This window comes from Balaenoptera acutorostrata, chromosome 1 (assembly GCF_949987535.1).
Source record: "Balaenoptera acutorostrata chromosome 1, mBalAcu1.1, whole genome shotgun sequence".
NCBI lineage: Eukaryota > Metazoa > Chordata > Mammalia > Artiodactyla > Balaenopteridae > Balaenoptera > Balaenoptera acutorostrata.
In genome coordinates, this window is record NC_080064.1 from 66,780,677 (window position 1) to 66,804,271 (window position 23,595).

Here is a 23,595-nt window from a genome sequence, read left to right on the forward strand (position 1 = left end):
CCCAACTGGGAGAGTTAAGACTCTTGATTAAATGAGAGCTTGTTTGTGTATTCAAACGGAAAACTGTGGTTGGGCAAAATAAAATTTGTAGTAAATTTCTAGCAGGTTATCTCCCAAACTTAGTGCAGTGTCCTCTTTCCTGGTAATTCTACCTGCCCAACTCCACATGGTGACTATGGGAGAAACCATTTTTGTATATACAACTTTATAACAGTGACTGATTGGACCACAGTTGGGTTTCAATACCAAGCTATGCTAATCAGTCCCTGCATCTGGGACTTTGTAATTGGTTCTACCAGATTTCCAGCATGTCTTTGGGTGTGGCCATTTTCTGCTGTGTAAATAGGGAAATTGAGAAATCAGGTCTACAGACATGGAAGAAGGAAGGGAGAGGAGCAGAGACAAGCAACAGAGAGGAAGAACTCCCAGGTTTCTCTGGAGCATCTCAGTCCCCAGTTCCAGTATGTTCCCAAGATCCAGCTCATCTATGCCTTTGGAGGTCTCTCGCAGACCCCTGAATCCTTCTAATAAATCACCCTGTGTGCTTAAGCCAGCTCATGGTTTCCTGCACATGGGAGCAATGAAATAGGCTACATTGCCTAGATTTCTATTTTCTGATTGGATGCTTGTTATCATGCTTGGTTTATATCCTAAAACAAGCTCTCTTATGAAGTGAATATTGTTTGATAGCTTTAAGTTGAGCTAGTCTTTGGTTTAAATGTTATTGATATTTTCTGAAAAATATAACAATGAGTATAGGAAATGTAATACCACACACACAAGTTTGAAACCAGATTCTGAAAACGAAGGGTGTGTGTGTGTGTGTGTGTGTGTGTGTGTGTGTAAGCAATGGCTGGTTCCAGGTCTAGGAATCCAAGCCTTTTAAAGCTTGATGTGTAGACAAGGAAAAGAGAGTGCAGTGTCTCAGTGGGGGTTAGGAGCAGTACTGTGATGACCAAAAGTAACCTTGGGGTGAAAGGTTGTTCCCAAGTCTTTTCCCAGGAGACTTTGTTTCTCATTTTCTGGTCCTATTCCTCTTTGTCCCCTGAAATACATGCTTTGAGAGCCCAGCCTAACTGGGGCCCTCTGATCACCCAGTGTTTTTAATGATTGGGAAGAAGACTGCTGTTGCATCTTTGACATTTGCAGATTAGTAATAATATCCTTACAAAGTTCCTCTGTCCATAGCACAGTAATGCAAAAACAAATTGTATCCCAGCGTATCTAGTGTGTTCCTTTTTTATTATCCAAAAACTGTGAATAAATGTGGGTTTATATAGTGTATATAAACATATATTTGTATGTAGACATATGCATTTGTATGTGGAGATAGATATGTCTTGGTATGTTTAGAAAGATTTTGTGATAGATAGCCCCCAAAGAGTTAAAAGTGATTACTTCTGGAAAGTGGGGTTGACAGAGCAGAAGAGGAAGCTTTCACTTGTTTTACCTTAAATTTTTTAAAGTGGTGACATTAAGATTGAGTTTAACTTTATATGCATTTTTATTACTATAAAAACAAAATTTTAAAGTTTTGTGATTTGAAATCATTATGAGAGATGAAAAACCAATAGTTGTGCTTACCTAAATATGATTAGCTACTAATTAGGTTGTTAGAATAGTGTGGAGTGTGTGCGTGTCCATGAGTGTGCATGTGTAAAGGTATAAGGAAAACTGATAATTGACTTCTAATTATAATAGATTGGGAAATTTTAGATGTCACATATAAATGTTTTAGATAGGTGAAAGTTGTGAATATCTACCTCCACTATTGTATAATTTCCAAATTATTTATTGACATCAATTGGTCTTTATGTAGTATATTGCTATTTTATAAATGTCAGTTACATTCATTTAAAGAAACTTTCTCATAGTGACTTTTTAAATTTCACTTCATCTTATCCTGGTTATGGCCTTTAGAATCCCAAAGTAAGGTTCTTAGAAACTTCTCGGTACTTTTACTGTGTATTTATAAGTTAACATCCTGTCATCAGTGTTTATGTAAGTGAGGGTATATAGAAAAATGTATAAGGGAAAGGGGAATTTGAGAAGCTGGTCCAAGTATTATTCAGTGTAAATATGAATGAGCAATATTTCTTGGTTTTTCTTGGAATGAAAAGAAATTGTTGCAAACATAACGATACTTCTTGATTCTATTACTTGCTGGATCTTTGATTTTGGACAAGTTATTTAACCTTTACAAAGTCTTAGGTTTTTCATCTTCATTCATTCATTCATTCATCAATATGATACAATACCATGATGATTCAAAATTTCCTCTTGTAGCTTACAGTCTACATTGCTTCTAAAATTTTAGCAAGCATCAAAATCACCTGCTGTGTTTAACACAGATAACGGCATTATGCTTCCAGATTTCTGATTTAGTCCCTCCCAGGTGGGAGCCCCGAATTTCCATTTCTAACACGTTCCCAGGTGATGCCAGTGCTACTGGTCCCAGAACCACACTCTGAGGGCCATCAGTCTAGAGCTCGCAGGCATTAGTCAAAGTTGTCGAATTCCAACAGTGCTAACTAAGTAGTACGGAAGAGAAGGGCCTGGTGCTACAAAAGGGCATGTGAACTTTGGGAGGTCAGGTAAGGTTTCCCTGACTGAGTGACTCTCGAGCAAAAGGCAGAGAATGAGAGGGTAAAGGAGGAGTGAGACTGAGTAGAGGCTCTGAGGAGGGAGCCTGGAGCATGCTGGGAACAGTTCAGCTGTCGTACTGAGAACCAGTGAGATGGAGGTCATGAAATGAAACTGGATGGACAGATAGGGCCAGTACAGAGTCATGATAAGGGTTTCGTCCTTTACTCAAAGGGCAGTGGGAGAGCATTAATGTCCCTAAGGAGAGACATAGGGTGAAGGACGTACAGTGGAGTGGGAGGCAATGATGTGATCTCTTTATTGTTTCAAGACAAATCACTTTACCATTGTCTGCAGTGTTGAGAACATGAATGTGGGGAGACGAGAAAGGAGATGATGTCGAAGCCCAGGTGAAAATTGATGGCACCTTTTAAAATGGGGTTAATAATACATAAGGTTGTTAAGATGAAAAAGCAATAATGTGCATAAAATGCTCAGTGCTGGCGCACAGTAAGTACTTAGACAATGTTATTTGCTGTTGTAATTAATAAAAACAAATATTTTGAGGCCCAGATGCCTTCAGGGCCATGGAAAGTGCCATTAAAATGTCATCTACACTTGAGTTTTCAGGCTTCTCCTACTCTACCCCAGCTAGAGTGACCTTTGAAAATGTGACAGTGAGCAAAAAAAAAAAAAAAGGAAAAAAAGACGCAGATTATTAAATCCTTTCAGACTGAGAGTCTGAAAGGGAAAGAGAATTCATCATTGAGAAGGAAACAGAATTTATAAGTGTCTATATGGCTAGTTGGCACTGATGATAATTGTTTGTAGCTCTCTTGTGTGTAGGAAAAAATAATGACTTTTCTGCTAAGGAGGTAGGTGGTAGGGAGAAAATAGCTGTTCATAAAGGGAAGACTACAAAGAATAAACTATATTTCAGTGGAGCTGCTAAATTAAAAAAAAAATAAGAGGGAAAAGAAAGGTAAAGTGTGGAGTGAAATGTGGAGAATCAGAGGCCTCAGCAGGAAGGAGGTAAAGAAGTGCCTTAGATAGTATCGTTTGGGGTTCTAACAGGAAGACCTGCAATAGGGCATGAACCTGTCCTTGGATTCAGAGTGGCAATTTCTAGTTTATAATTACTAATATCCCCCATGTACATAGCATTTGGCATGTGCAAAATATACTGGCAAATGCATTAGTAAAATTTAACTATCCAAAGCTCTGGGAGCATTGACTTGGTAAAATAATGGAATCCCCATTAAAGCAAAAGTAATTAACTGACTCAGCACTCCTTCTGGCTAAAGTGGCTAGATGTCAGAGATGACCGTGAAGGGCACAGAGGGCAAATCAGGGGAATTTTCTGGCTACAACAGAAGGATGACACATGGAGAGACAAAGCCATTGCACATACCTTTGAGTTTAACTCAGAGGCACTGTTCCTTACCCAGTGAGCAGGGAAAAACTGTTAATAGATGTTTCTACGGGGGTCCTTTAAGGATGTTTGGGCAGATTGTGTGTGTGTGTCTGTGTGTGTGTACATATAGACATACATATACAATTAACTCCAAGGCTTTAAAGAAATTCAGCACAAGTATTTATTGTAAACCTTTGTGTAAGGTCTCTGCAAGGTTGTGGAGGGGATACATACATGGGTGAAGCCCTAAACTCTGTTTTCTTTTTTTTTTAAGTATTTGTTTTTATTTATTTATGGCTGTGTTGGGTCTTCGTTTCTGTGCGAGGGCTTTCTCCAGTTGCGGCAAGCGGGGGCCACTCTTCATCGTGGTGCACGGGCCTCTCACTATCGCGGCCTCTCTTGTTGCGGAGCACAGGCTCCAGACGCGCAGGCTCAGTAGTTGTGGCTCACGGGCTTAGTTGCTCCGCGGCATGTGGGATCCTCCCAGAGCAGGGCTCGAACCCGTGTTCCCTGCATTGGCAGGCAGATTCTCAACCACTGCGCCACCAGGGAAGCCCCTAAACTCTGTTTTCTGAAAGCTGAGCCTCAGACGAAGGTGAAGAGCACCCCGACCTATACCGCAAGTCCTTCTACCCCAACCTCTTCCAGTCCCGGCTCTGTTGAAGCTCTGCGTGGGAACACATGAATGTGTTGGTGAGTTGTTGGAAAGGGAAGTAGGGGTGATACTTAGACAACATCAAACGAGAGGAATGAGCGTCTGCAATCAGAGACTGCCTATTTTATGCTGATGAAACCAGTTAGTCTTAGATGTTGAGATGAATTTTTTTCAGTGAAAAATCTGCCTAGAGTCTTTAAAAAATGTAGGCAAGTCATCTATTTGTGGCCTTAGTGCATTGCATTTTCAAAATACTGATTTATTAGGTGTATATTTATGTGGCCTTTGGACTGTTGGTGTTAAACAGGGAGATCTGAAAGTTCTTCAGTTCATCTTAATTGTGAAGTAATTGCCTGTCAAGGAAGGAAATACTTCCTGAGATAATCAGGTCTGCAGTTTTATAGGGATCCAAGTATGGTAACTTTTAACATATAATTAAACTTTATTGTTTCTGATTAATCTGTGGGAAGTTGTAGAATCAGAGTTTAGAAAATTTTAAATGAAATTGTTATTATATATTGAAGAAAAGTTAATGGCTGTCAGCCATGTGCAAGTGCTGTGCTCGGTCTTAGGATAGGTGCCAAAGAAATGTGAGGTTGTTCTCAGTCTCAGCTTCAAAGTAGAGTCACCTGGAGCACTTAAGAAAATTTTGGGGACCCAGGTGAAACTCAGATCAATGAAAGCTTCACTCAGGTCAGTGGAGGCAGCACTCAGATAAATAAATGAAACACTCAAGTCAATGAAGGACACACTCAGATCAATGAAGGTAGTGCTCCGATCAATGTAGGGGGCACTTAGATCAATGAAGGACACACTCAGATCAACGGAGGCTGCACTCAGATCAACAAAGGTAGAACTCACATCAATTAAGTCAGAGTCTCTGGTTATGGACCTAGGCATCACTAGTTTGTAAAGCTTCCCTGGTGATTTCAATGTGTAGCCACATGTGAGAAATAGATCAAAGCTCGGGAGAGCTCTAAAAAACTACCCAGTATCAATTAAATAAAACCTCTGGGGATTAAGGTTGGGGGAGGGGGGGTTGGTAAGCTTTACAGGCTCCCCAGGTGACTGTGACACACATTGAGGGTTTAGAACCAATGGGATGTACCTTACCCTCCAGAGGATACAGTCAAATGAGAGAAAAGGGTGATTTACATGTGAAACTGTTGAGGAAAAGTACGAGAAAGTCTATGTTTGAATTCCAAAAAAAAAAAAAAAAAATTGAATAAAAGCCAAGGAGTGATAAGAAAACATAAGTAGTAAATATTTGATGATAAAATGGTTTGTATTTAGCATGTTGATTCAAACAGAAATTGTGTTTTCAAAGTGTAGAAATTCTTGGAAATCCTTTTTTCCATCGTAAGTTTTCACCATTTATTCTGCCTTATAGATTAAAACTTGATCGTCTTACCTGCCAGAATTACTCTAAATTCTAGAGTGAAAGATTTAGAATTGAGAACTGCCCCTTTAATCTGGTCTCTAAACAAAGTCTGCTGTCTGTCTGTCGAGGAGAGTAGGGTGGAGCTGGGTTCCCTGGGAGAGCCATGATGGTAGAAGGAATCCTTTTTAGCCCACTGTGGAGGTGGGAGGTGGGGTGTGTGTGAGAGGAGTTGTTGGCCTGGATATCCAGGAGCATGTTTCTCAAACGTGCACTGTTCGGAATACTCCATATTGCAGGATGTGTGTTTTAAGGCTAAAATCAGGCAATAGCAGTCTTTTTCTATGGGGTGTGGGGAGATTTACTTGATAGAACTTTCTCAATTTAAGTTTTTTTGCCATGATCTTTTAGCCCTTTGGTAACTGCTACTGATAGTTTCTTTTTTTTTTTTTTTTTTTTTTTTTTTTACTGATAGTTTCTTAAGAAAATTGAGTGAGAGGTGGCACTGGAGATTTATTTGGATTTCCACAGCACTCCATCAGAGTGCCAATAGCCTTGGAATTTTATATTATATTGTACCTTACCTCATAGGGTTCTTACATAGGCTGAGATGAATTGGTATATGTAAATGCACTTAGGACAATGCTGGGCACATGGCGAGCACTCAGTAAATGTTAGCAATTCCGTACTTTTCCCACTACTGTTGTTACTTCCATCATTTGTTTCCGGGGCTGTGGGGCCCTTGAGGGCAGGCAAGATCTCTTCTTTGTCTTTATTTTCTGAATCCCCTAGCACAATGCTTGGCACAGAATCACAACTCACTAAATGTGTGCTAAGTGAAGGATGGGCCAGCTTGGATCTGATCGGCCAAAAACACTTATGCAATTATTGTAAGTGTAGTATATCAGCATTTCAGTGGTGTTCTACCGAATGAAGAGCTCCATGCCTTCCAAATGCTCTGACATGTCAACATTGTGGAGAATGACTGCTTTAGAAGAAAGGGCTTGTTGTACATTCACTCGTCCAGGGTCTCCCTTTGCCTTCTTAATGGTGGATAGTCTATTACACCTCCCGCCTACCTCCCTGACTGCTCAGTGTTCCCAAATCACAGGTCGGTCCCCAAGTCATCATGCCCTGCAGAAGACTGACCTCAGGGCCAAAAAAGTGGTAGATAAAGATGCAGAGAGGGAGAGATCCTGGTGACGCGCCAACTGGCCATCTGAGCCCCCTTTCAAAAGAGCATCTTGTTTGGTCCCATCTGGCATCCTCTGAGGGAAATAAGTGTGCATTTGTGAATGGGACCCTTGCTGCTACTACTTTTCTGTTGTCAAGGAGGAGGGAAATCTACAATGGGATTGAGAAATTGAAAGCACATATATTTTTTTCCTCCCAAAGAAACCAAAAGCATTTCCACGGCTATATTATCCGATGCTGCTGATTTTATGCTTCAAAGAATTGATAATGAATACCTGGCAGTAAGTACTAAATCTGTGTGTGGTGACGGACAGATTAAGCACTAGGGATGTTAAAGGAGATTAGACCATGGGTTCCCCAAACAGGAAATGTCAGTATCATTTTCCATCTTGGAACTGAATGAAGTTGCCTGTATGTTTCTCACCATAGCCAGTGCCATTACATTCTCCCAATTTGGTTCTTAACATTGTTTCTCTCTTTAGGACATCATTCATTTATTCAAATAGTGTTTCTTGAGCTCCTTTCATGTTATGGCTTTGTTCTAGCTACTGAGAAAATATAACGAAATGTGAGACGTGGTCTTTTGACCCTAGAAGCTTATATTTCAGGAAACAAAAAAATGAGACCATAAGGTAATCCTGTGAGGTCTTACGCAATGAAGTTCTATGAAGCCATGGTGAAGGAGTCCTTTCAAGTGAGGGGAGCAGCCCAGAAAAAAATACCACCTTTCAGCATGAATATAATCATGCCTCATCTGTTGTCAGCCTGAGATAGCTGAGGGCTGGTGGCTTTTAATTTTCCTCTAGGCTGTGGAAGACAGTGGGGGTGGTAGAACTAGGAGTATGGTCATTGGAGTTATTTCTGGATTTGAATCCTGACCCTGTCAGTCTTCAGTTGTAGGGCTTTAGACAGGTGACTTAATATTTCTGAGCAAAACTAAATACATCTGTAGCTTTCAGAGATGCGTAAGGAGTAGCACTAATGCTCCCAGCTAGCAAAGTAACTGGCACTTAGAAGGCATTCAGTAGGTGGTGATGGTTATTAACAGTAATCGTAGCAGTAAAGATATTTCTACTGGGCCACTAAACTCACACTTAAAGGGTTACTTCCTACAAAACAGCTCCATTCACCTTGCTCAGGTTAACCTGTCTTTCTTTATATGAAAGATTTAGTACTTTTCATTCCCCTAAATTAGCAGCATTAGACAATATATCATGGAGTAATGTTTGCTTTCCTTGAGGAAGCAATATGTTTTTTATTTTTCATTTCATTGACATTTCTTAAGAATTCCCAGAGAAGGAAGCCTCAAGTAGTTTCCACCTCATATTAAGAGGGGGTTGTCAATCTAATATTTTTGACTTCTGGTTCCTCTTTCTGTCATTTTAGTGGTAACTAGCAACACCAAGCTTTTTCCTTCTTGTATTTGAGTCACTGTGCTGAATATCTTACACGATTAATCTCATTTTATTCTCCTAATAGTTCTGTGAGATAGGTGTTGGCCCCATTTTATAAATTATGAACCCAAATCCTCAGCTGGCCAGAGAGCGATAAGGTGGGATTTGAACTCTGGCAGTCTTGCTCCAGAGCCTGTGCTTCTCTCCCTGGTGCCCGGCTGTCTCCTCCTTCCGCTCCTTGCACTTACGGTGTTTAGCACCATTTGGGAGACTACACAGTAAGGGTGGTTACCTGCCCCCATTTCAAATTGATGCTAAAGGATGGATGTTAAATTTATCTCCTCTCCAGTGTTGATTCTCCACAGTCCAAATTCTTTACTGGCTGTTAAATTTTCTCCTTGGATGCTCCAATGTACCTGTCATATAAAATGACCTTGGAACCTACTTCGTGAGGAAGCTGTACTGTCCTTAGACCTGGGCAAGAGGAACTGTGCCCTGAGCCCTGTCCCTGTGCTTCAGAGGAACCCACTTTAGTGTTTGGTTTCAGCTGCTCCCACACATGGAGTGAGAAGTCCCAGTGGACAAGGAGATGGATTGCCTGGAAACTGCACCACCCCTTCGGCACCACAGGAACCTAGGACTCCAAGACTCTCCACCCACATAGCTCTTACCCTATCTCAGGACTTGCTGGGATCTTTTCTCTGGGCCAGTCCTCCTGAGAACTGACTTTGGCTCCCTAGAGGGAGCACCTCTAGGCTCAAGGGATATGGGAGGCTATTGGGATGGTGCTGCATCTTACAGGGTGTCCTGACAATCACTAAGACACTGATTTTTCTATATCAAAGTGTTTTGCAAATGATAAGATATTGTCTTAACTGTTTGGTCTGCTATAACAAAATACCATATTACAGACTGGATGACTTATAAACAACAAAATTTTATTTCTCACAGTTTTGGAAGCTAGAAGTCTAAGATCAGGGTGCCAGTATGGTTAGATGAGGGCCCTCTTCTGGGTGGCAGACTTCTCACTGTATCCTAACATGGTGGAAGGGGAAGGAATCTTTCTGGACCCTCTTTTATAAGGGCACTAATCCCATTTGTGAGGGCTCCACCCTCATGACTTAGGCACCTCCCAAAGGCCCCACCTCCTAATACCATCACCTTTGGGGGTTAAGATTTCAATATATGAATTTTGGTGGGGACGCAAACTCTAGATTATAGCAGGTATCATACATATTTAGCCATTATTATTTCATGCCTGCTTGAGCAACAGAAACTCAGGATTACAACCCAACATTTGATTAGAGAATTAGTCTGTGAAAGGATTAGAATCTGGTTGGTCACAACCTACTGGAAGGAGAATGGAGACTCCATGTGCCTCTGCCTTCCAGAGCATTGGAATTGCCACTGTGGATGAAATCCGAGGGCTTTCAGTCTAATACTTTCTGAGGGAAGCACTCAGGGGACTTTTTAGTGCCAAGCCATTGAGTCAGACCTCAAAGGCTGAGGGTGGGCTTGGGAAAGGTAGGGTGAGTCACTGTACCTGTCTCTGACTTTTGTCTTCGATTAGGAGCTGAGTGGCCCTGTTGTACATAACAGGATTCTCTTTCTGTTATGATGATGGGGTTTCTGAAGTAAATGTTGGTTTCCCTTTTTTTTAAACATCTGCCTCTACCATTTTTCAGTCACACTGTACCTGGAGAAATATACATCATAAATGTTTTTCATGTTAAATGTTCTCTTGCAGTGGGTTTGCCTGTATTCTGTAGGCTTTTCTCCCCCCACATTTCTCTGGACAATTAGTGCTGATAAGGATTTTATGGGGCTTCTCTCTCTCTTTGTCTCTCTCTTTGGTGTTTTCTTTCATTCTTCTTGGCCCAGTGTTGAGTTTCTTTGGTCTCCAGAAACCTTCCATGAATCATCTTTAGAGATGAATTTATCTTTTGTACTTCTCAAAGCTTTTGTGTTTAGTGGCTCATTTTACATATATGTTGGTGCTTTCTCAGGCCTTTTATTATTTTATTCTCCTCTTTTCAAAGATGTCTTAGAATTTGCTGGGCTGATACACTAACGTTCACTTGGTAAATTGCTAAGTTGCCCTTTCTTGAGGCTAGGTTTGTGATGTTGTGCCCATTACGATGGCTGTTTCTACCCTATGTCCGTTGCACTTGGAGTGCTTCTTGCAGCCATTGAGCTTGTGCTGGGATAAAAGAATGGACTTTTTACTGTTGTGAGCACAGTGGCTCATGAGCTTCAAAAACTCTGTCTTTTACATCAGAGCATCTCATATAATTGTGCAGATTGCTTCCTGCTCAAGCATGCTGGCCCAAGGGCCCAAATGGGGGCTGTCTGCCAGCCTGTGCTTCCCTTGCCAAGCCTTGCATCTGGTGCAAGGCTGCATCCCCAAGGGAGGACCCTTTACCTAATACACACGAGGGTGTCATGTGGGCTGGCAGCCTGTCTGCTTTAACTTAGCGAGGTATCTTTAGGGGAGAAGCTGGAAGAAGAGGTTGTGGTGTTTCTTGTGGGGAACAAAGATCTGCTTACTTGCCTGGAATCTTGAAGTCTCCCAAGATGAAGGAAGTCGTTAGGGACCAAAACAAATTGTTTAAAAGTTGGTAAAGAACCACTTGGCCTGTGCTAGCATTTTTCATGCCCGGGATGATTTTTATGTTCCATCGGTTATTCGGTATACTCAGTGGGGGACTTGCAGTAAGAGCTACAGATCCGATTTCAGCCTGTGTAGCCCCTTGGTCACCCTTGCCTGCTGAGTCCTACTCTCCTTAGAGAATTGCTGCCCCCTGAGCTTGTCCCCAGGGGCCTTCAACCATCTGGCTTCCATTTTCCACCTACTTTGATCAATGCCTGGAGCAGCCCCACTTGGATTCAGGGCTGCATTTTCTAGATGTCAACAATGTAGTGACTTGGCAGGCTTTGCCACACTGTAGTTGCATCTGAGAGCTGCACGTACCTTAGGTTTTTCATTTTTTTCCTCATGTGAGCCATAAATATCCTTTCTCTGACTAGTATGCTGAAGGGATAGTACATTTCCATTTAGCAGACATTTCTTGATGTTGCCCTTTGTTCTGAGATCTGTGACTTGGACCTTATCTATATTGAACTGAATTTGTTATCTGTTCGCCTGGGCACCTGTTCTAACGTGGCCTGAGGCTTTCTGTATTCATCCTTGTATTAGTGCGCTAGGGCTCCCTAACAAAATACCACAGACTGTGTGGATTAAACAACAGAAGTTTATTTCTCACAGTTCTGGAGGCTGGAAGTCTAAGATCAAGATGCCAGCAGGGTTGGTTTCTGGTGAGAACTCTCTTTGGCTTGCAGATGGCCGCCTTCTCCCTCTGTCCTCACGTGGCCTTTTCTCTGTGTGCGCATTTGTGGTGTCTCTTCCTTTTCATGTAAGGACATCAGTCCCATTGGATTAGGGTCTCACCTGTATGACCTCATTTAATTTTAATTAAATGCCTCATCTCCAAATACAGTCACAATGGGGTTAGGATTTCAACATAAGAATTTTGAATGGACACAATTCACTCTATAACAACCCACACTTGCTAGACTTTCTCATTTAAACATATCCAGTAGATATTAAAATAACAACATTTCAGAGATACATTTTTTGTCCATTTGGGCTCATGCAGCCAACTTAAAGACTTCATTTCCACCCTCAGAAAAACACTCCATTTAGCAATAATTACACTTTGGATCTTGCCCCTTAGATGGAGTCCTAATTGTTATTTCCAAAAATCTAAGCCTCATTTTTGGAAACTGCTCCCCTATGTTAAATATAGCGAAATGCTTCCAGACAATCTCATTTTGTTAAAATTAAACTAGTGTTTTCTGGCCTGTATTTGTCCCATAAGCTGCATTCTCTAAGAGCTTGGCAGGCTGGGGCCCCCAGCCTGTGCTTACAGTAATCATGTTGACTTTTAATCAAGAGCTTTATTTTGGCAGGTTCTCTTTTTTGGTCATTTGAAAAATACTTCCTGATAGTTCAGAGTCTAAATTCACCGGACTTAAAGAAGTGCTGGATCATGAAGAGGAATTTTTCTTGGGGAAAAACACCTATCCTTGTATTTAGTATTAATGGGCAATTTTGGTAATGATGGTAATGAGGAGGAGGATTTGATTATCCACCCTGGACCTTTAAAAATTTAGGGAGCATCCGGACTTATTTCACATCTACCATGCAGTATTGAAGAAATTCAACAATTTGATTTTTTTCTGGGAAGAAAAGTGATTTCCATGAGAAGAGGGTTTTTTTTTTTTTGAGACCATTTTGTAATGCAGGTGCATGATAAAAAGTGCACATTCTTTGATGATTAATCATGAAATGTTTCAGGTTTGTTATAAGGAAGCTCATTAGTCTAGTGAAATAAGGGCCACTTTCTTGGTCATGAATTTTCTGTTTGTACTATTCGATCAGTTACTTGCTGGGCTAGGTAGTATCTGTGGGTGCCACTGGTGGATCTAAGACACAGGAAGGGAGAAGGAAAACATCTGAGGCTTATATAGTCAAGTCTGATCCTTTCTGTGCGGGAAACATTTGGTAAATAGTTAAATCTACTGCATATGCTTGAAATGAATAACTGAATGAGTAAATGAATGAATTTCATTAATTCAGGCTGGACTATTTCCCAAATAACCCAAATTAGTGATAGGCAAAGATAATGCTATGTGTTCACCAAGCCCCTGTTCCTTTTCCTCCTGAGCGCATGGCTGAAATTGTACTTCTCACTCTTCCCTGTTGTTGGGTAGGGCCATGGGGTTGAATTCTAGCCAATGGAGTTTGGTGGGAATAACATATGACACCTCAAAACCTGGCTCCTGAAATCCTCTTGCATGATCCTCCACATTTTGTCTCCTCCCTTGTCCAGTGATTGGATTCAGAAGATGCAGTGGAAAAGCTCAGGGATAGTAGAGCCATAGATGGAAGCATGCTGGGTCCCTGAAACACTGCATGGAGAGAGTCCCCCATCAACTCACATGAAACTGTGATGTGATTTGAACAAGACATAAATCTTTATTATGTTTTAAACCACTGAAATTTGATTTTGGGGTCATGTCACAGTAGCTTTTATCAATTACAATAGAGTTTCATCTTGGTTTTGTTTCTCAGTATTATTATGCTGAAAAATATTTGACCTGAAAGCAATGAACGCTGCAATCAAATGTACCTATGCCAGTTTCTGCCCTATTAAGACCATTTTGTTGTTGTTGTTGTTCTACTTATTCCTAGTAGAACCACAGGGATGTGCTAACTTAGAGGCCTATTGAGCACTTGTCAGAAATCTTGTGAAGTTACATGCCCATTAAAACAACAAATAAACACACTATCTTTTAGAGAGGTGAAGACTGCCAGGTATTTATTCTGCCTCTGAGATCTGTTTAGGAGTCTGCCTTCCCTAGACATAAGCTAGCAAATGAGATCATCTGCCTTTGGTGGCTACCACCATCTGACTAGGAGAAGGCAGGCACCAGTTCAGGCACATGTTCTTAATTGTGAAAATCCCACAAAAGAGATGTATTTGCAGAGACAAAGCACATGAGTTCCATGTATGATGACTATCTAATTTATTTTAGATCTGAAGTGAATGCTTACTTTTTGTGAATGCATTAATGGACTGCTTGCCCCTCAGGATTGTTTTGGGAGAAAAGGATTAAATGTCATTGAAAGAAACCCAAGAAAAAGCAATGACCAAAGGCCATAGAGAGTGAGTTTATAAATTTTTTGTCCCTCTCCTCACTTTGAGAGGTAGTCATTTCATAACCTAGATTCCTCTAGAGCTGTGTGGCCCAATATGGCAGCTGCTAGTCATATGTGACTAAATTTAAGTAAAAATTAATTAAAATTAAGTGAAATTAACAATTTATTTCCCCAGTCACATTAGCCACATTTCAAGTGTGCAATGTCCACATGCGGCTAGCGGCACAGATTGGACAACACAGATACACAATGTTTCCATCAATCCAGAAAGTTCTATTAGACAGTACTCGTATAGAGAGCTTGCTTCGATATTTTCATCCTTTCATGATGCAACCACATTTCCAGATTGTCTTACTTCTCAAATATTTAAAAGCACTATTAAAAACAAGACAACAGGCCCAAAGTGGAGTCGTTTATGCTAAGCCCGATGTCACCAAACTGAGACTTAATTACAGTTTTGCCTCTCCCAGAAATGGAATATTAAACCAGTCAATCAGGAATCATCAGCGTTAGTTAGGTAATCTGCCTGATAAACCCCTGCTATCCCTAAAGGAAGTAACCTTGCAAGAACCAATCTGCTCTTTTTGCCTAGTGCAACTTCCCCGTTCCTGCTCCCTTCTGTCTATAAAATCTCTTGACTTTTATAGCTCTTTTGAAGCTCCTTTCTGTCTGCTAGATGGCATGCTGCCTGATTCATGAATTGCTGAATAAAGCCAATAACATGTTAAAACTTACTCAGTTGAATTTTGCTTTTTTAACAGCACTATGGTGTTTTTTAAAAGCACATGAGATGTTTTTAAGATTGTTGTAATATAAATTTTGGAAAAGGTTCTGGAACGAGTCACAAAAGGATGATTTCTGCGTACTTATAAAAGGAAATTGTGACAATTAGGAGCCATCAAGGGTTTATGACAGATTCATTTCATTTTCCTCTGTGACTGGCATAACAATATAAGCTTCATAAAAGAAGAAATTTTTAAAATCTATTTTCTTCATTGCTGAGTTCTCAGTATTTCAGTGCTTACAACATAGAAAGTATTCAATAAATATCTGTTGAACCACTATTAGAGAAATAGGTGGAGGCAGTTAGTTACAGTTCATCAAGATAAAAAGTTCTCATGCTGTCTTTGAAGCAGTGGTTGCTGGATGATAAGACAGCTGGGTGAGTTGCTAACTAGTTAAATAACCGTGAGAAGCAGCTAATGAAAAGAGCTTGTGAGTTGGAATCAGATTTAGAGCTACCTTCAGTTCTTGGCCCTTTCACTTAACCTGTGTGATCCCAGGTAGTGATTTCGCTTCTCTGAATAACTGTTTTTTCATCTTTAGATTGGGCATAATAATATCTACATCATGAGGTTGTTGTGGGTGTCAGATATGGTGATATGAAAGGCTAGCATGAGCATAGCATGGAAGGAGGTCTCTAGTAGAATTTTATAGGGCTAGTCTTCACTCTGACCTAGCCAATGTTTGTATCTCTGAAATCGGTAAACATATAGTGATTGGATTTGTGGATGACCTCAGCTGGAGTAAAAATCAGAATTCAGAGGGACCTTAATGGACTGAAAAGATAGGCTAAATCTAATCCTTTAAGGTTCATAAAGAGAAATATGATGATTTACACTTGATTTAAAGAAACGTTGCAATGGTAGCGGACAGACAACACGTGGCTTAACCTCCGTGTGCAAACAAACTTGGGGACTTAAAAACAGTTAGTGTCCCATGCACCATGTGCTGTGGCTGCCAGAAGTTAGTTTTAGCAAAGGAATAAGGCACCCAGAGTTACATATTGGAACTCCTGGGAAGTTAAAAATGCTGATGACCGGGCCATTGCCAGAGTTTCTGAGTTAATTGGTGTGCGACACAGCTTTAGCGCTGGGAGTTTTAACTTCACCTTCCCCACCCCTAGGCGCTTCTCATGTGCAACCAAGTTTGAGAAATAGGGGTCTAGCTGAGGGAGGTCCTGCCTAGTTCTGTTCACTCCATATTTACACAGTCTGTAAATGTTGCTTGCATGGAAGAATGCCTGATGGTGGTTCAGAATGCCCTGCTCAAGCTTGGAGTGTCTTTGGGGAAGATGTCAGGACGGTGAGTGGACTGGCAATTCTAATATCCTGAGGGGAAGTTTGAAGGAACAAAGCCCTTTGTCTTGGAGAACAGTTGGAAGAGGTAACAGACAGTCTTGGACATTGCTTGCTTGGTCTGTGGTAGGAAGCTAGATTCAGTTCCTCTCTCCGGCATTTCAGAGGGTAGAAAGGGATCCACTGAGTGCAAGCTTCAGGAGATAGATGGGGAAGTGCTTTCCTGACAGCAGTGCTTTCTGGAGGTGGCAGGGTTGCCGGGCTCTGGAAATTTACAGAGACCTCACAGATTTTGTGGTGAATTTAAAGGGATTTAAACAGGCTCGGTGATGGGTTCAACTACTGGCAAGTTTTCTTTCATCCGTGACTCACCTCCTGCTCTCTGACTTTCATCCCCTGCCTCAGGCATACCTGTTGCATCGCTGTTCTTTGAGCCCCACTCGCTCCACCCCCAGCACTTTCTCCATCTCTGCAGGGTCTCTGCAGTTGCTGTTTCTTCCTCTTGAAGTACTTTTCCTCCAGATATCTGGATAGCTCCAGATATCTGCACAATTTACCCTCACCTCCTTCAGGATTTTGCTCACATTACAGTCTCTCCTTCTTCTCTTTATCCTCCTTTCTTTTTCATTTTCCTTTATCAGCATCTGAAATCACGCAGACATAGACACACACACACACACACACACACACACACACACACACACACACACAGAGGTGTATACCTCTGTATGTATTCCTTTAATAGACTGTAAGCCTCACATGGTCCAGGACTTTTGTCTGAAGTGTGCACTGATGTATCCCCCATGCCAGAAAAGTGCTGGGCTTTCACAGGTGCTCAAGAAACATTTGTTGTTGCATAAATCTCCAGGATCATTGAGTTCTATGGACTCTCACCAACTGTATCTTGCATTTTCTGTTCTGGCCTGGATGAACTTCCTGGAAGGAGGCCACCTAATTTATATCTTTGAAGGATACATTTAGTAATATATGGGTAGAATGACCACTTTCAAACTGTTTTTCTTTTTTTCTTTTCTTCCCTCACATCCGATGGGAAGAGCATTTCTAAAGACAAAACTTTATTACTGATTAGCAGTTTTCAGGCAACCATTGAATGAAATCCAATGTGGAAAGGAAATATGAAACTTTACTGCAGTGTAATTTGTTTCTTCTGAACCACCTTGGGCACAGTAAGGGTCAGTAATGCACAGGAAAGCTAGGTTTAATTCCTTTGATGTGTAAAAATTAGTGCTTTGTCATCAATTACAGATGCAGGAGGACAAATCACCGGCACATTAAGTTGTTCCTGCTACATAAATTACAAATCTTGTTAGGAAAAAAGTACTAGCATCATCCCTTGTTATTTTAAAAATGCCAACTCTGATAAACAGTCAGCCTTGGGCATATATTAAAACGCTTGAATTGTCCTAAAATAAATTCAGCCTTTTAAGATAACACCTGATTTTAATTTCATACACGATTAAATCTATCAATTCAGAAGTCTTTTAACATATAAGTTTTGAAATCATGATGGTACTCTTTAACTCCCTGTGGAAAAACTTAAACCTCTCTCTGCTTCTTTAATAACTTTCCTTTATTGACTGAGAATTCTAAGAAATCCTCAGTTACTTTGTTTTGTGTTTTTGTGTGTTTTGCTCAAGGAGAAGAGGAAATTAAATTGTGATCCTAAATCCCTTTCATTTTTTGAAGGAGATTTTGCGTTTAATCGTAGTCCAGAAGGAGGTTGAAAAAGCTTTGTGAATCAAATATTTTCTCTCTCTCATGATGAGATAGTCTAAATTATTGTCTTATATCCAGCAAAATCTTTATTCCTACATCCAGTGGAACTTTTGAATTTTTCATTCTTAGCAGAAATTGTGCCTCCTCACTGCCATTCAGGGTGACTGATTCTCAGCTGTTTTGTAACTTGAAGGCCTTTTCTTGTAAACATAAATTTGAGGAGACCGAAGCTCAGGGCAGGTTCTCGCTGCCTGGCCTGGCCCAGGAGGCTGTCTTCAGACAGAGCCGCAGTACCGCATTTCCACAAGGAGGTATCCTCCTGTCCAGTTCAGAGACCTTGGAGGCTTGAATATCCATACCTCTGTCCTCTTCAAAATCTCCTTTGAGAGGAAGCTCTGTCAACAAGTATTTATTGTTATTGAGAACTTCTGCATGTCAGACTTTGTGCTTGGGGCTGGAGGTACAGTGGTGAGGAAAACCATATGTTCTATAAAATACTCGACCTAAAGAATTAATGCAACATGTGCATATTACCTCTTTGAGATAAAGAAAAACTGGAAAAATTTTCATTTGCTGCAGAAAAAAGTTATATATATAACATATTCATATGTATCAGTATTTATCAAATATTTATTTTTTCTTTCCTCACTTCTTCCTCTTCCCCCCCTTTTATTCCTTCCTCCTTTTCTCCTCTTCCCTCTCTCACTCCCTCTCACTCTTCCCTCCATCCATCCATTCATGATGCATCTTGATTCTTATTACCTAAGTACTGTATTGCAGATATAAGAATTAAAAGTAAAGGCTTTAGAATCAGAAAGACCTATATTTGAATTCTAGCTCTGCCACTTCATAGTAATATTGTTGCATTTGTCATCACTACTACTATTATCGTTGTTGTTATTATTTGTAGTATAGATAACAATTACTTTTGCTACTTGTATTTGTCTCTTACCATATCAGGCACCAAGGGATTTGCATGCATTTTGTATTTAATCCTTTCAACAATCCTATGATGAAGATAATACTATTGTCCCTATGATATAGCTGAGGACACTATGCCTTGAGATTTTATATAATATGTTGCCCAAGGTCACATGGTAATTAAGTAAAGGAATTGAGCCTAGCTTTGTGATTTGAACTTTCTGAGACTTGGTTCCTCCTTTGTAAAACAAAGGTACTAATTCCCGCCGTGGAAGCTGCTTGGGATGATTCAGTGAGATGAATGATGTCACATTTGCAGTTTGGTTCCTGGCACAGGATAACATGGTAAGTGCTCACAAGGCGTATGGCTGATCCTGCTCTGCCTTCAGCTGTCTGTTTTTAAGACTGAAAAATCTGCTTCCTTTCTTCTGTCTTCCCAGCTATTTCCTAGCCCCTTACTTAAGTTTGGGACTTTGTTCTTGTCATCATCCTATCAAACCCAGTGAAGCCTGGAGTATTGCGAACTCACGAAATGTTTTTGAGGTCCCATGTGACCCTATGACAAACGCAGAACGGGCACAAATGCAAATTTCTGGGCTCGAGGATGTGAGACCTCTGCTGGTACTTTCTCCTAGCCCGTCTCTGTAGCCAAGCAGGTGCTGGGGGCCAAGTGGGTCTTCTAGGGCAGCCTTCCCCTGTGCACAGAAATAAGCCCTCCCTAGAGGTGTCACGTGGGGCTTTTCCTGGTGACAAGGGCCCTGAAGGGTGAAAGGGAGATTGGGCTTTGGCTCTATGTTGCTAAGTGTGTGTTGTGACTGGCCTGAGGCAGCTGTAGGGTTGGATATGGCAAACGTGTCATATGACATGTATGAAATGTCATTATTTGATAGTGTGCAATTTTCTGTCTGTAACTGAATAAAATTCCATGGTAGAAATGACATATTTGACACGTAGACTTTGCTTCCTCTAACTCAGTTATAGTTCTTGTGTTAAGCAAGCTGGTGTTGGAGAATTGGATCTCTAGAGACCCATGGAGTGGTTCTAGATCTTGCTCTGGATTCCTCAGATGTAGCCTGTCCCAGACCTGAGTCATTCCTGTGACTCATGGTGGTTGTTACAGAGAAGGTACTTATCAGTGAATGAAGAAGAGGCTTATTACTGCTATTTGTAAACATGATTTTGCTTGAAAATCTATAATGGCAAACTCTACTAGAGTAGAAACTTTTTTCCCAATTAATTTCTTTTTGCTCTAATTTTCTCTTAATTTTTTGAAGGTTCCCTGGTTCACATTTCAAAGAGCCCACTTAATAATCTGGTAAATTTCATCAGAAGTATGAGGATAGGGTAAAACTTCTCAACTTTTTGCCCTGAAACTTCATATGGTATTGGTCACAGTTATCTTGTGTCTATCTATATCTGTATTATTCTAACAATATCCTGTAATTAAAAGTATAATTTTTAAAATCAAAAAAAAAAAAAAAGAAACTTCATAGTATGATTATAGGTAATTTCTTAAAGGCCTGTCTATACTAATTTTGTATTTTGGGGCAGGCATTAGAGACAGAAAAAATTAGGTGTTGAGAGTATGCATATTACACAAGTTAATTCCCATTGTTTACAGTTGTTCTTTAAATACATGAGTTTTACACAGACTAAAAGTATTTTAGCAGTTTGGTTCATTTTTAAACTATCTCATATCTTCATGCATGATTAATTGAGTCATTCATTCCATTTAGTTAATACTTGAGTGTCTACTATATGCCAGGTAATGGGGCTACTCAGGCCTTCACAGGTCTTGTAATCTACTGACAGGTATGAACAAGTAATCAGATCATTGTAACTTAGGGGAAAGCACTATGGGAGCACATAGTAGAGGGTGGCCTAACTCTGACATGGGGGGAGGTGGCAAGGCTTCCTCCTGGAAGAAGTAAGATATAAGCCAGGTCCTGAAGGGGCAGTGAAAGGTAACCTGGTGAAGCTGTTGGGGTGGGAGAGGGGGTTTGGACCAAGGAAGTAGCTCATGCAGATGCCTGGAGCTGGGAGCATGCCATGGTGTTACTGGGGTCTTCCTCTTCTTAGAGATATTTACAAGAGCAAGAACTTCAAATTGTGCCTGATCGGGACATTTACAGTTTCAAAAATATTGCAGAAGCCTGGTGAACACCATCCCAGTCTTGACAGGTGCGTGGTCTGATATGTCCAAAGATAGCACTTGTCACCCAGGTGATCCCCTGCCCTTATTTAGGGCACAAACCTGAGCTTTTAGCAGTTTATTCTCACTTGGTGGCCAGGTTGGCTTTGGATTGGTTAGTGCAGACTGGTGCACCTGGGATAGGGATCCTCCTGGGGATGAGGTGGGAAGCCCTTGTAAACTGAAGATTCCAGGACTGCTTCTTTTGGGAAGAGAGAATGATTGATGCGAGATGTAAGTATCAGGAAACTCTTTGCATTCTGGAACCCCTAATGAAGATGAGTTGTAGAGACACATGGGTCAGAGTCATGGAGTGTAATTTGATTAATTTCCCGAGAAACCAACTCAACGTTCTACGGTGCAAAGAGCGCTGAAATTGGGAAAAGTCCAAAAGGTCTAGGTTCTAGTTCCAAGTATGTGCCCTGTAACAAAGCTATTATGGTTTTATGCCACCACCGTAATATGGAATTGGCTGTACAAGGGCCTAAAATACTGTAGGACCAACTGTGGCCCTCACCAGGCTGTAACCGTTGCTGGGCTTCGTAACTTCCCTCTCCCCATATGCTCCTTGGAATATATTTTGTCGTACGTTGTTCAGATCATCTTTCATCCATCATTCCAAGTCCTAGTCTCTTGACTAAGTGATCAGCAACGAGAACCTGTTACCCTACTTTTGCTTGCCCTCCCTCTTTCCTTTCATTTCATGTGCTCAGCAATTCAAAACAAAAGAGGAAAACAGTAAGATACGCATTTCCTGTCAGACTTGAATGTTATCCTTGGAATAGGCTTTGTATCTGCTTGTTCCTTATAACAAATGATAGATTTCTCACTTAATTTAAGTGTACAGGTTATTGGTATAGAATTATTAAGATAAAAATACTTTGACTCAAGGAATATCTCTGCTGTTTCACACTCCATGCAATTTTGTTACCCAGCTCTTGGCATGAGCTTTGAGTTGAAAGAATGAACTTGTGTTTTTGACTCTGTAATGTGAGTGATGAATAGGGGAATGATTGGTCTGTTGCTGGGTGGCCACCCTCTTGAAGAAGAGAATTCTGAAATTCTCTTTTCATCTCTGGTTTTTTTTTTTTTCCATTTTTGGCCTCATTGAAAGCTCAAAGTGTTAAAAATTAGACACTTGAAATGTGGTTTTGGAAGTATCCAGGCTAGAGCTTATAAAAATCCATGTTACTATCTTGCATTGTCCAGTACAGTTAAGAACCTGTTCAGTGGTGTTTTCTGCAATATTTCAACATTCTTCTGTTGTCCTGACTCTACTAATTCACCTTTCCGTTCTGCTTATTGATGACAGGATGATCCCACTCCCCCCTCCCCCCCCCACAAAAACTTAATTATGTAGACTTTCTGGCTAAAACCTCCTAGCTTTAGGAATTCTTTTTTTTTTTTTTTAACATCTTTATTGGAGTATAATGGCTTTACAATGGTGTGTTAGTTTCTGTTGTATAACAAAGTGAATCAGCTGTACATATACATACATCCCCATATCCCCTCCCTCTTGTGTGTCCCTCCCACCCTCCTTATCCCATCCCTCTAGGTGGTCACAAAGCACCAAGCTGATCTCCCTGTGCTATGCAGCTGCTTCCCACTAGCTATCTATTTTACATTTGGTAGTGTATGTATGTCCATGGCACTCTCTCACTTCGTCCCAGCTTCCCCTTCCCCTTCCCTGTGTCCTCAAGTCCATTCTCTATGTCTGCATCTTTATTCCTGTCCTGCCCCTAGGCTCTTCAGAACCATTTTTTTTAGATTAGCTTTAGGAATTCTTAAACCTGGGTCTACAAATTGCAGTCAGGAAATTGGTGAACTCTCTGAGTACGTATGCAAAATTTTATGAGTAGAGGATCCAGAGTTTTGGTCTAAGTCTCAAAGGCAACCTTGACCCACTCTCAAATATCCTAACTCTTTCATAAGAAACACACCTGCCCAACTTTACATGTGACCTCCAGCCATCATATGATGCTCCCCTCACATTGACCTGTTCAGCATTTCCTGACCGCTCTGTTCTTCCATACATTCCTGCCTTTGACAGTGATGATCATTCTGCTTGTGATGCCTTTTCTTCATCCTTGGCTTTGTCTGGTGAACTTCTATTTTACCTTCAAGATTTTATTCCAGGGCCACCTTCTCTGGAGAGATTTTATTGCCTTTGTCAGGAACAAAATGTTATTCTCTCATTTTTTTGCCTCCCTTATAATACTTACCACATTCCCCCCCCACCTCAGTTTGAGGATGAGAAATGTATTCTGTTCAGCTGTGTGGGCTCAGCCTAGAGGATGGTGCTGGCCCAAAGTAAATGCTCATTAAACA

The 23,595-nt window shown here is 40.8% G+C and overlaps 1 protein-coding gene across 6 annotated transcripts in view; it reads left to right on the forward strand.

The window, feature by feature from the left end:
• ST6GALNAC3 (ST6 N-acetylgalactosaminide alpha-2,6-sialyltransferase 3) overlaps positions 1-23,595 on the forward strand; it is a 566,847-nt gene that overhangs the window by 115,663 nt on the left and 427,589 nt on the right. For 5 of the 6 annotated variants that reach the window (XM_057531126.1, XM_057531137.1, XM_057531154.1 and 2 more), the window contains exon 1: positions 19,332-19,421. The exons of the other annotated variant lie outside the window; for it this stretch is intronic. In XM_057531126.1, the coding sequence (XP_057387109.1) occupies positions 19,374-19,421 (48 nt within the window). In that variant the 5' untranslated portion in view covers positions 19,332-19,373. Of the gene's footprint in view, positions 1-19,331; positions 19,422-23,595 lie in introns of those variants that run through there. 6 annotated transcript variants of the gene reach the window in all.